At 38.8% G+C, this 14,583-nt stretch overlaps 1 protein-coding gene across 1 annotated transcript; it reads right to left on the reverse strand.

Annotated features, from left to right (window-relative positions):
* Nucleotides 1-7,722: 7,722 nt before the first annotated feature.
* Nucleotides 7,723-8,667, reverse strand: LOC116600270 (olfactory receptor 7G1-like). The gene has a single exon (XM_032360423.1). The coding sequence runs from the start codon at nt 8,659-8,661 to the stop codon at nt 7,723-7,725; it is 939 nt and encodes a 312-aa protein (XP_032216314.1). The 5' UTR covers nt 8,662-8,667.
* Nucleotides 8,668-14,583: the final 5,916 nt, after the last annotated feature.

The raw sequence follows: 14,583 nt of genomic DNA on the forward strand, positions 1-14,583 counted from the left end.
TGGATATGCATCAGGCCTTGTCTTCTGTCACTGGCCTACACCACTGAACTCTTCTGTAGCCAACCCCTCCAGCTATGCACCTCCACACTCCCAGACCAACCCCCATTACTGGGACCCTCTCCAATATATAAAAATCATGAACATATATGCACCCAACATCACAGCACCTCAATATGTTAAGCAAACACTAACAGAATAAAGGAAAAATAGGCAATACAATAACAGTAGGGATTCCAATGCCCCCACTTTCAACAGTGAATAAATAATTCAGAGAGAAAATCAACAAGGAAATAAACTTGAACCATACATCAGGCCAAATGTACCTATCAGACATATACAGAACATTCAGCTGATAGCCTCAGAATACATATTCTTCTCAAGCGCATGTGGAACTTTCTCCAGGATAGATAATATGATAGGTTCCCAAAGAGTCTTGACAAATTTATAAAGATTGAGATCATACCAAGTATGTTTCCAACCACAATGCTATGAAACTAGAAATTGGTAACGTAAGAAAAGCTGGAAACTCACAAATATGTGGAAATTAAACAACACAGTCCTGAACAACCAATGAGTCAAAGAAGAAATCAAAAGAAAAAAAAATACCTTGAAACAAATAATAAAAATGAAAGCACCATATATCAAAAACTACAGGATGCTACAAAAACAGTTCTAAGGGTGGGGTGTCTGGGTCTGGGGGTTGGTTATCTGCCTTTAGCTCAGGCCCTGATCTTGGAATCCTGGGATCATGCCCACATTGGGCTCTCTGCTTGGCTAGAAATTTGCTTCTCCCTTTCACTCTCTCTCTCTGCTTTCCTTATATATCTCTCTCTCTCCCGCAAATAAATAAAATCTTAAAAAAAAAAACAGCATGGAGCACTAGGTGTGGTGAAAAAATAATGAATACTGTTTTTATGAAAATAAATAAATCAATTCAATTAAAAAAAACAAGTCTAACAGAAATATTTAGAATGATATAAGTCTGCATTAAGGAAAAAAAAGATCTCAAAAAAGAACAAACTGAGGTCATACTTAGGAGAAGGAGGTAAACATAAAGAGCAGAAATAAATGAAATAGAGACCAGAAAACTGTGTAAGATTTATTTATCTGAGTCAGAGAAAGAGCAAGTGGGGAGAGGGGAAGGGTGAGAGACTCTTCAAGCAGACTCCCCACTGAGTGCAGACCTCAACTCAGGGCTCCATCTCATAGCACATGAGATCATGACCTGAGCTGAAACCAAGAGTTGGACACTTAACCCAAGGCTCAATCTCATGATTGAGATCATGACATTAGCTGAAACCAAGAGTCCAGTGCTTAACCAACTGAGCCACCCAGGTACCCCATGAAAACTATATTTTTTAAAACAACAACAACAACTAAGAGCTGGGTTTTTTAAAATATTATTTATTTATTTATTTATTTATTTATTTGAAAGAGATCACAAGTAGGCAGAGAGACAGACAGAGAGAGGAAGGGAAGCAGGCTCCCCACTGAGCAGAGAGCCTAATGCTGGGTTCCATCCCAGTACCCTGGGATCATGACCTGAGCTGAAGGCAGAGGCTTCAACCCACTGAGCCACCCAGACACCCCTGGTTTTTTTTTTTTTTTTAACTGTATTTTATTTTTTCAGTGTTCCAAGATTCATTGGAAGAGCTTTTTTTTTTCTTTTTTTAGAAATGATAAACAAAATTGAGGAAACTTAGCTAGACTAAGAAAAAAAAGAGAGAGAGAAGACTCAAATAAAATCAGAAGTGAAAGAGTAAACATTACAACAGATACCACAGAGATACAAAAGATCGTAAGAGGCTACTATGAACAATTATATGTCAATAAGTGGATAATCTAGAAGAAATGGATAACCCAGAAGACTCCTAAAAACATAAAGGAAACCAAGACTGAATCAAGAAAAAAAAATAATTTGAAGAGACCAATAATGAGGAAGGAAACTAAATCTGTAATAAAAAACCTCCCAACACAAAAAAGCTCATGATGACATGGTTTCACTGGTTATTTCTACCAAACATTTAAGGAAGAATTTACACCAATATTTCTCAAATTCTTCCCAAAATTTTTAAAGATGGAAACATTTCCTAAATCATCTCATGAATCCAGCATTACCCTGATACCAAACCCATATAAAGACATCACAGTAAAATTATAAAGGAATATCCCTAATAAAGAGAGATGTAAAAATCAAAAAAAAATTAACAAACTGAATCTAACACCAAATTAAAAGGATAATTTACCATAACCAAAGATATTTATCCAAGAACTCAAGGGTGGTTCAACATATAAAACTAGATCAAGGAAATACATCACATCAATAAACAAAAGACAGAAAATTCAATTTGATGAAGAAAATGATTTTCATAATTTAAAACCCATTTATGATCATTTTTTAAGACTCAGAAAACTAGGGATAGTGCAATAATTCCTCTACCTGTTAAATGGTTTTTATGAAAAACCCATAGCTAACACCATACCTGATACTGAAAGACTGAAAACTTTCTTCCTAACATCAAGGACAAGACAAGGAAGCTGACCACACCATTGCTGGTCACCATGGAACTGGAAGTTCTAGCCAGAGCTACTAGTCAAGAACACCAAATAAAAGTCATTTAGATTGGAATGGAGGAAGTAAAACTACCTCTATTCACAGGGACCTGATCCTATACAGAGTAAACTCCAAAGAGTTCACAGGAAAGGTACTGAGCAAAGAACCATTGCAGGATATGTGATCAACACACCAATATCAGCTGTGTTTTTACATATCCTAGGTGGCTCAGTGGGTTAAGCCTCTGCCTTCAGCTCAGGTCATGATCTCAGGGTCCTGGGATTGAGCCCCATATCAGGGAGCCTGCTTCCCTGCCCCCATGCCTGACTCTCTGCCAACTTGTGATCTCTGTCAAATATATAAATAAAATCTTTTTTAAAAAGTTATTCTGTTTAAAATAGCATCTAAAACAATGAAAACACCTAGAAATAAGTTTAACCGAAGAGTTAAGAGACTTGTACACTGAGAATTAAACACGTGTCTGAAATAAATTGAAGAAAACCTAAATAAATGGATCTGGGTCTGATGTTAATGGGTATAAAGACTTCATTTTTAAGATGGCAATCAATACAAAGAAACCTAGAGGGCTGCCTGGGTGGCTCAGTTGGTTGAGCATCTGCCTTCAGCTTGGGTCATGATCTCAGGGTCCTTGGATCAAGTCCTCTGTTGGACTCTCTGCTCAGTGGGAAACCTGGTTCTTCCCCCTCTCTAATAAATAAAATCTAAAAAAAGAAAGAAAGAAAGAAAATGAAACCTACAGATTCAATGCAATCCTTCTCATTATTATTTTTGTGCAAAAAGGGACAATGCCTTTCTTCCACATACGGAAAAACTGATTCTCAGACTCCTATGGAATTTCAGGGGTCCCCAATCATCCCAAACAATTTTATACAAATAAAATTAAAGGACACAGACTTTTTGAGTTCAGAGAGTACAGTTTGGCAATTCCTCAAAAGCTAAACATAGAACTACTGGACAACCCAGCAATTCCACTTCTAAGTATATAGCCAAAGAATTCAAATCAGGAACACAAACAAGTTATTTATATAACAATGTTCATAGCAGTATTACTGACAATACACAACACACATACACAACACACACACACACACACACACACACACACACAATGGATTATGTTTCAGCCATAAAAAGGAATGCAGTTCTGAAGCATGTTAAAACATAGACAAACCTTGAAAACATTATGCTAAGTATAATAAGCCAATGCAAAAAAACATGTATTTTATGACTTCTATGAAGTATTTAGAATAAGAATAATCACAGAGGGGCACCTGGGTGGCTCAGTGGGTTAGGCCTCTGCCTTCGGCTCAGGTCATGATCTCAGGGTCCTGGGATCGAGCCCTACATCGGGCTCTGTGCTCGGCAGGGAGCCTGCTTCTCTCTCTCTCTCTCTCTGCCTGCCTCTGCCTATTTGTGATCGCTGTCAAATAAATAAATAAAATCTTTAAAAAAAAAAAGAATAATCACAGAGATAGAAAGCAGACTAGAGGTTGTCAAGGGTGGGTTCTGTGGCATGAGCAAGTTTTTGATAAATGGCTATAGATTTTCTGTTTGATCCATGAAATTATGGAAACAGATGCAATGTTTGCCCAATACTGTGGGTGTAGTTTTGTCACCTAATTGCACAGGCAAAAATCATGAAATTTGCACAGGGTATAAGAAAGTGATCCAGTTTCATTCATTCTCATGTGGCTGTCCAGTTTTCCCAACACCATTTGTTGAAGAGACTATCTTTTTCTCATTACTTCTTCTTAAGTTTTTATTTAAATTCCAGTTAGATAACATACAGTGTACTATTAGTTACAGGTGTACAATATAGTGATCCAACAATTCCATATATCAACTGGTGCTCATCACAAGTACCTTCCTCAATCCCCATCACCTATTTAACCCATCTCCCCCAACCGACCTCCCCTCTGGTAACCATCACTTTATTCTCTGTAGTTAATAGTCTGTTTCTTGGGGCACCTGGGTGGCTCAGTGGGTTAAGGCCTCTGCTTTTGGCTCAGGTCATGATCCCAGGGTCCTGGAATCGAGCCCCACATCGGGCTATCTGCTCAGCAGGAAGCCTGCTTCCTCCTCTCTCTCTCTGCCTGCCTCTCTGCTTACTTGTGATCTCTGTCAAATAAATAAATAAATAAAACTTAAAAAAAGAGTCTGTTTCTTGGTTTGCCTCTCTCCCTCTCTTTTAATCACTTTGTTCATTTGGTTTTTTCTTCTCTTAAATTCCACATATGAGTGAAACCATATAGTACTTGTCTTATATGTCAGTCTGACTGACTGACTTTGCTTAGCATTATACTCTGTAGCTCCATTCATGTCATTGCAAATGGCCAAGGTTCCATTTTTTTTTTAATATTGTATTTATTTATTTGACAGAGACACAGAAAGAGAGGGAGCACAGCAGGAGGAGTGGGAGAGGGAGAAGCATGCTTCCCGCCGAGCAGGAAGCCCAGTGTGGGGCTCGATCCCAGGACCCCAGGATCATGACCTGAGCCAAAGGCAGACGTTTAATGACTGAGCCACCCAGGTGCCCCAAGATTCCATTTTTTTATGGTAAGTAATATTCCAATATATGTATACACTACATCTTCTTTAGCCATTCATCAATCAATAAATACCTGGACTATTTCTATAATCTATCTATTGAAATAATGCTGTTATAAATACTGGGGTACATGTATCCCTTTGATTTAGTGTTTTGCATTTTTTGGTTAAATACCTAGTAGTGTAATTGTAAAATATGGTTGCCCTATTTTTACCTTTTTGAGAACCTCCATACTGTTTTCCAAAGTGGCTGGACCAGTTTGCATTCCCACCAAAAGTGCAAGAGAGTTCCTTTTTCTCCACATTCTTGCAAACACCTGTGGTCTCCCTTGTTGCTGATTTTAGTCAGTCTGACAGGTGTGAGGTGATATCTCATTGTAGCTTTGCTTGTATTTTCTTAGTAAGAGCGATGGTGAGCATCTTTTCATGTGTGTGTTAGCCATCTGCATGTCTTCTTTGGAAAAATGTCTATTCATGTCTTCTACCCATTTCTTAACCAGATTATTTGTGTTTTGGGTTTTGAATTTGGTAAGTTCTTTATAGATTTTGGAATATTAACCCTTGATGGATACATCATTTGCAAATATATTCTCCCATTCCATAGGTTCCTTTTTAGTTTTGTTGATGGTTTCCTTCACTGTGTATGGTAGAAGTCTAGCCACAGCAATCAGACAACAAAAAGAAGTAAAAGGCATTCAGATCAGCAAGGAAGAAGTAAAACTTTCACTATTTGCAGATGGCATGATACTCTATATAGAAAACACAAAAGACTCCACCAAAAAACTGACAGAATTGATAAATGAATTCAGTAAAGTGGTAAGATACAAAACCAATGTACAGAAATCTGTTGTATTTCTATACACCAATAATGAAGCAGCAGAAAGAGAAATTAAGCAATCAATCCCATTTACAAATCCATCCAAAATAATATGATATGTAGGAGTAAACTTAACCAAAGAGGTGAAAAACCTGTGTTCTGAAAACTACAAAACCCTGTCAAAAGAAATTGATGATGACACAAAGAAATGGAAAGACATTCCATGCTCATGGATCAGAAGAACAAATATTATTAAAATGTGTGTACTACTCAAAGCAATCTATACATTTATTGCAATTCTTGTCAAAATATTAACGGCATTCTTCACAGAGTTAGAACAAAAATTCCTAAAATTTGTATGGAACCACAAGAGATTCTGAATAGCCAAAGCAACACTGAAAGAGAAAAAAAAAGTAAAGCTGGAAGCATCACAATTCCAGGCTTCAAATTATATTACAAAGCTGTAGTCATCAAGGCAGTAGAGTACTGGCACAAAAACAGACACACACAACCACATGATCAATTAAAGCAGGAAAGAATATCCAGTGGAGCATAACAAATAGCATGGAGGACAAGGGGAGATGGAGAGGAGAAGGGAGTTGAGGGAAATTGGAATGGGAGGTGAACCATGAGAGACTATGGACTCTGAAAAACAATCTGAAGGTTTTGAAGGGTGGGGGATGGGAGGTTGGGGGAACCAGGTGGTGGGTATCAGAGAGGGCATGGATAGCATGGAGCACTGGGTGTGGTGCAAAAACAATGAATACTGTTACACTGAGAAAAATAAATTCAAAATAAATAAATAAATAAAATACCCCATGATTCAAAAAATAAACAACTGAGACTTCATCAAATAAATAAAAAGCTTCTGCACAGGGAAGGCAACCATCCAAACTAAAAGGCAACCTATGGAATGGGAGAAGATACTTGCAAATGACACATCTGATAAAGGGTTAATATCCAAAATCTATAAAGAACTTATAAAACACCCCAAAAATGAAATCCATTTAAAAAATAGTCAGAAGACATGAACAGACCTCTTTCCAAAGAAAGCATATAGATGGCCACAGATACATGGAAAGATGCTCATCATCACCAATCATCAGGGAAATTATAAACATATTTATTGTTTTGGCATTTTACAATCAGAATTATTTTCTCTTAGTAGATATGACGGCTTTCTCACTGATGAGGATCAAAGGTCTAATGACCATCTCAAATCAATGAGATAATCACACTATAGCAGTTTTGAAGATTATAAAACTGAGTACAGTTAATGCTGATGTTGCCCTGCACTGACATAGTTTACCAGTGACAGGTCTCAGGAATTACTGGAGTATGAAAGAACAGCTCCCCCTACATACACACCATGTCATATACTTGGCTTGTCTCTAGAGTGCAGTTCGCATGGCCCTAACCATGAGATCAGGCAGACTCAAGTCTCTGCTATAACCACAGACTTATTTGATCCTTTCCTGACCTATCCAATTTTTCCCACTTCTCTTCTGACATTTTGGTATCTGTATAACACTTGCCTTGGGACAGTTTGTGAAGACCCCACCAAAAATACCAGGCTTAGGAATTAGAACTCATTTTCAAAACCTCACAAGAGCTACTCAAAGAGCAAATCAAGTTTCAACCCAAAGGTAAGATGAACTTACCCAGTAAGTTCTCTAGTCATTCTAGAAGAACTTGGTGATGCAAGAATCAGACATTCTGGCTCACCCAATAATTCTGTCACTTTGATTCATTCTAGAAACCCCAGTCCATTCAGACGACACAGTCACAGAAGAGAAGATGTTCTATTTATGAGTTTCCTCAAGGCTCCCTTCATGTCCCTGTTCCTCAGGCTGTAGATGAAGGGGTTCATCATTTGAGGGACAACAGTGTACATCATTGAAACCACTGCAGTGTTTCTGGAAGAGTTAGTAAGAGCAGAACTAATGTACACCCCCAAACCTGTCCCATAGAACAAAGATACAACTGACAGGTGAGCCCCACAGGTGGAAAAAGCTTTATACTTTCCACCTGCTGATGGCATTCTCAAAACGGAGGACACTATCTGAGTGTAAGAGAAAATGATTCCACACAGAGGAATACCACCAAATATGCTCGTTGCAAAATATATCAGGATGTTATTGATGAGGGTATCAGAACATGCAAGCTTGATGACCTGAACAACTTCACAGAAGAAGAGAGGGATTTCAAGGTCTGTGCAGAAGGTCAGTTCCAACACCATCAGACTGTGCATCAGGGCATCCACAATGATAATGAACAGGGGGAGCAAAACCAGCAGGCCACAGAGGCGGGAGTTCATAATGACTGTGTACCTTAGTGGATAACAAATGGCCACATAGCGGTCATAGGCCATTACTGCAAGAAGACTACTTTCTAAACTTGCAAAAACCAGGATAAAGCAGATCTGGGTGAGGCAACCTGTGTAACTGATGTGCTGATTCTGTGTTTGGATGTTCACCAGCATCTTTGGGATCGTGGTTGTGCTTAAACAGATGTCATTAATAGACAGATTAGAAAGGAAGAAGTACATGGGGGTGTGGAGGTGGGAGTCAGAGCTGACAGCCAGGATGATGAGCAGGTTTCCCAGGATGGTGACCAGGTACATGGACAGGAACAGGATGAAGAGGGGGAACTGCAGTTCTGGATCCTCTGTCACTCTCATGAGAAGGAAATCTGAAAGATGTGTGTCATTTCTGGGTTCCATGTTGTTGATGAATCTGATGGAAGGATGGAGTCAATCAAATGTGTGTTGTCTAAAAGAAAAGGACAAGCACCACTAGAGGAAAAACCATCTTGGGATGGGATGGATACTAATAGGAAGGAATAAGAGATGTTTCTTTAAAAATAATAAAAACCTGGGATGCCTACATGTCTCAGTTAAGTGTCTCCCCTCAGCTCAGGTCATGCTGAGGTCAGAGTCCCACATCAGGCTCCTTGCCCAGCAGGCAGCCTGCTTCTCCCTCTGTCTGCCTTTCCCCCTGCTGTGCTCTCTCTCTCTCTCTGACAAATAAAATAAATAAAAACCTTTAAAAAATAATAATAACCTGAAGCTGATATTGCAGAGAATCAACCATTGTTAAGTCTGAGGAGGGTTAACAGATAGTCATTTTTAAAAATTACCTTGTTTATGATGCTCTGTTTATTTAAAACATTCAGTAATTTTAGGGGTACCTGGGTGGCTCAGTCAGTTAAGCATCTCACTTCAGCTCAGGTCATAATCTCAGAGTCCTGGAATTGAACCCGGTATCAGGCTTTTCTCTCTCCGTCTCCCTCTGCTCCTTCCCCCTGCTCATGCTCACGCTCTCTCTCAAATGAATAAAATCTTTTTTTAAAAGATAAAAAAATAAACTGATATGCAGAATGTGAACTTATAATGCTTAATATCTTGATCAGACTTAGTTGTTTTTTTAAAAGATTTTATTTATTTATTTGACAGACAGAGATCACAAGTAGGCAGAGAGGCAGGCAGAGAGAGAGAAAGAGGAGGAAGCAGGCTCCCTGCTGAGCAGAGAGCTCGATGTGGGGCTTGATCCCTGAATCCTGGGATCACGACCCGAGCCGAAGGCAGAGGCCTCAACCCACTGAGCCACTCAGGCGCCCCAGACTTAGTTGTTATGTGGGTTTGGTCCACTCTAAGAAAATTCATCAATTAGTGTACCTTTCTTTGTGTATGTTACACTTCAATAATAATGTTTACTTCTGGAAAAAAAAAACCACATTTGGTAATTTTATAAAAAGAAACAGACTGGGAAGTCACCTGAAGATTCTCTCTGGGGGCACCTCGGTGGCACAGTCAGTTAAGCATCCAACTCTTGGTGTAAGCTCAGGTCATGAACTCAGGGTGGTGAGACCCTGCCCTGCTTTGGGCTCCATACTCAGTGGGAGGTCTGCTTGAGATGCTCTCTCCCTCTAAAATAAATCAATAAATCTTTAAAAATAAAAAGATTGTCTGGATCTCTACAGACTTCAGAGTCAGACAACTGAGATAATACATAAATATGTCAAGAAACAAGTTTTTCCAAACTTCCTGCCCTCTTACCACTACAAGATTATAAACAAATGCCAGAAAATTTTATAATGGTCGTGTTTTTTATACTTTATTTTTTAAAGATTTTATTCATTTATTTGAGAGAGAGCATAAGCACAGGGAGCAGCAGAGGGAGACAGAAGCAGGCTCTCCACTGAGCAAGGAGCCTGATGCAGGTTTCAATCCCAGAACTCTGGGATCATGACCTGAGCAGAAGGCAGAAGCTTAACAAACTGAGCCACCCAAGAACCCCAACACTCTTGTTTTTTAAAAGGCAAATTTGTACTCAGGAGGAAATGGTCCTGGTCATACAAGTGAATGAAAAGATATTAGTAAATGGAATGGTGGCAAAAAGCGCAAGGAAACATATGAAGACAAGACAGGAGGGAGGACCATGTGTTACTTGGTTTCAATCACCTGGTATATGTGCTCTTTTCACAGCTGCCTCAGATGAACCTGTAGTAAGACATCTGCTCCCGTTTCCAAACACTGAGTGAGGGATATTAGGTTACCTGTTGGCATCAGACTGGAATAATGACTGACATTTCTGATGAACCTTATGGAATATCTGCTCTCAGGAAGGGCAGAGGGATTGAGTGAGATCCGAGCGCCTGAGCAAGAGGGATTGCCTGTGGGAGGCGGCTTAGGTGCTACTTACTACTTTTCATGTTGAATGAGGCGGTCACAGCCAGATTGCAGTGTCTGTATCCCTAGAGGTTCAAGTTCCAAAGCTCCTCATTAACTAAGAAATTTTTCTGTCACAGACATCCCAAGGCAGTGTAAATCCTTAAAGACCAGCACTCTATAGAACAGTGGAATTCAGGGTGGTCCTTTCTTGACCCTAAAAGACCAGGTGTACCTCATGTACATTCGGGTCTGTTCATCTCCATTTTTTTTTTAATTTTTTATTTCTATTCAGCATAACAGTATTCATTATTTTTGCACCACACCCAGTGCTCCATGCAGTCCGTGCCCTCTCTAATACCCACCACCTAGTTCCCCCAACCTCCCACTCCCTGCCCCTTCAAAACCCTCAGATTGTTTTTCAGAGTCCATAGTCTCTCATGGTTCACCTCCCCTTCCAATTTCCCCAACTCCCTTCTCCTCTCTAACTCCCCTTGTCCTCCATGCTATTTGTTATGCTCCAAAAATAAGTGAAACCATATGATAATTGACTGTCTCTGCTTGACTTATTTCACTCAGCATAATCTCTTCCAGTCCTGTCCATGTTGCTACAAAAGTTGGGTATTCGTCCTTTCTGATGGAGGCATAATATACCATAGTGTATACGGGCCACATCTTCCTTATCCATTCGTCCATTGAAGGGCATCTTGGTTCTTTCCACAGTTTGGCGACCGTGGCCATTGCTGCTATAAACATTGGGGTACAGATGGCCCTTCTTTTCACGACATCTGTATATTTGGGGTAAATACCCAGGAGTGCAATTGCAGGGTCATAGGGAAGCTCTATTTTTAATTTCTTGTTCATCTCCATTTCAAATAATTTGCAAATATAGATACACCATTCTTCTCTAACTAAATTTCAGTCTTCATTGTTTAGGTATTAATGAAGGGATTTCTATCCAATGAATGACATCAGTAAGTCTGATATCAATTCTAGTTGTGAAAATATAGTTTGTATGTATTGATATAAATAATACAGGTAAAAATACAGCTGAGTTGTTATAAAATGGGAAACTCTCAAAGGTTTTTCTTCTGGGTGCCTGAATGGCTCAGTAGGTCAAGCCTCTGCCTTCAGTTCAGGTCATGATCTCAGAGTGCTGGGATTGAGCCCCACATTGGGCTCTCTGCTCAGCGGGGAGCCTGCATCCCTCCTCTCTCTCTGCCTGCCTCTCTGCCTACTTGTGATACCCCTCTCTCTCTCTCTCTTTCTCTCTCTGTTAAATAAATAAATAAATAAATAAATAAATAAATATTTTTTAAAGATTTTATTTATTTATTTGACAGACAGAGATCACAAGTAGGCAGAGAGGCAGGCAGAGAGAGAGAGAGAGAGAGAGAGAGAGGGAAGCAGGCTTCCTGTGGAGCAGGGAGCCCGATGCGGGGCTCGATCCCAGGACCCTGAGATCATGACCCGAGCCGAAGGCAGCAGCCCAACCCACTGAGCCACCCAGGCGCCCCATAAATAAATAAATATTTTAAAAGAAAGTTTTTCTTCTAAGAATCATTGTTTCCTGAAGCTTAATCTTCACTGTGTATATTTACAAGTATATTTATATTTAGATTCTAATTTATCCTGCGTGACAATTTTGACTAGAGTCAATGCAGACTCTGTTACTTCTTTTTACATATTGTAACTACTTTTTCTTTTTTTTTTCACAGTATTTTCAATTTACAGATTTGTTCACTTTAGGGGACTGTGGGTTAAAATTATCTAAAGAACTCATATGAATCAGTAAGAAAAACATAAACCCAGTAGAAATACCAAAAACATATATTTAAAAGAAAGGGAAACTGAGACCTGAAACCATAAATATCTTAGAAGCAAGCACAGGCAGCAATTTCTCTGACATCAGCCACAGCAACATTTTCTAGTTAAATCTCCTAAGGCAGGGGAAACAAGTGAATCATTGAACATTGTATCAAAAACTAATGATGTACTATACCTTGGCTAACTGAATTTAAATAAATACAAAAAAGCAACATTAAACTATTGAAACTACATCAAAATGAAAAGTTTCTACACAGCTAAGGAAACAGTCAAAAGAACAAAAAACAGCCTACTGAATGGGAGAAGATACATCTGATAAGGGATTAGTATCCAAAATATGCAAAGAACTTATACAACTCAACCAGAAAAAAAATCCAATCAAAAAATGGACAGAGGAAATGAATAGACATTTCTCCAAAGAAGACATACAGATGGACAACAGACAATGAAAAGATAATCAACATCTGATGATTAGTGATCATGAAGAAAATGCAAATCAAAACCACAATGAGATGTCACCTCACACACATCAGAATGACTTAACAGTAAGCTATGCCAATTAATTAAAAAATACAAGGAACAGGTGTTCGTAAGGATGTGGAGAAAATGGAAGCTTTACATATTGTTGGTGGGAATGCAAGCTGGTGCAGCCACTGTGGAAAACAATACGGAAGATTCATCAAAGAATTAAAAATGGAATTACCATATGGTCCAGTAATTCTACTACTGGGTATTTGCCCAAAGAATCCAAAAATACTCATTCAAAAAGATTTTATATATATATATGTATATATATATAATTTGGTATTTTTATATATATATCCCTATGTTCATTACAGCATTATTTACAATAGCCAGATTATGGAAGCAATCCAAGTGTCCATTCATAGATGGATGGATGGATAAAGAAGATGTGATATAGGGGCACCTGGGTGGCTCAGTAGGTTGGAGCCACTGCCTTCAGCTCAGGTCATGATCCCAGGGTCCTAGGATCAAGCCCCGCATCGGGGGTGGGGGTGGGGGGGGGGTCTCTGCTCAGCAGGGAGCCTGCTCAGAGAGTCTGCTTCCCCACTCCCCCACCGCCTGCCTCTCTGCCTACTTGTGATCTCTGTCAAATAAATAGACAATATCTTTTTAAAGTATTTTTTTAAAAAAGATGATATGGTATATGCATACAATGGAGTATTTCTCAGTCATAAAAAAGAATGAAATCTTCCCATTTGCAACAATATGGCAAGATTTGTCAGAGAAATGATTTCACATGATTTCACTGATAGGTAGCATTTAAGAAACAAAACAAATCATCAAAGAAAAAGAGAGACAGGGCACCAGGGTGGCTCAGTCAGTTAAGTGTCTGCCTTTGGCTCAGGTCATGATCACAGGATTTTGGGATCAAGTCCCCCATCAGGGACTCTGTTCTCCATCTCCCTCTACCTCTCCCCACCCTGCTCGTGCTCTCTTGCTTGCTCTATCTCAAATAAATACATACATAAGATCTTATCTTAAAAAAAAGAGACCAAAAAAAAAAATACAACCCCCCCGCCCACCAAAAAACATACTCTTACATACAGAGAATAAACTGCTGGTTACCAGAAGGAAGGTGTGTGGAGGGATGGGTAAAATAGGTGAGAGGGATGAAGAGTACATTTATCATCATGAGCACTGAGTAATGTATAAAGCTGCTGAATCATTCTACTGTAGAGCAAAACTAATATAATATTAATTATACTGGATTGAAAAATGTTTAAATTTAAAAATGTTTAAATTAAAACTTTATAAATAATAAAAGAAAAGGAAGTTAATATGTGAAGATGCCCAGCCACATAACAATAAGCTATGCCAATTAATAAATTATTTTTACTCCCACCAGGTTATCAGTATCCTTGAAAGTATACTGATGTGGTATAGATTATCAGGACCTTCTAACATGTGCTAACTGGCTCTCTTATTTCCATCAAGGGACATATGAGAGAGTGTTCCAACAGGTTATTCATAGTAACAGAAAACTACTTACAAACAAAATTTCCCTCAATATTGGACAGGATACCTACTTTGAAAACTCACCACATATCATGTAAAAACACAGAGGAATGGAAATAAGTTATTTATTTATATGCTCAACACGATTAAATATCAAAGTACAATAAT

This window comes from Mustela erminea, chromosome 1 (assembly GCF_009829155.1).
Source record: "Mustela erminea isolate mMusErm1 chromosome 1, mMusErm1.Pri, whole genome shotgun sequence".
In the NCBI taxonomy this organism is placed as follows: Eukaryota; Metazoa; Chordata; class Mammalia; order Carnivora; family Mustelidae; genus Mustela; species Mustela erminea.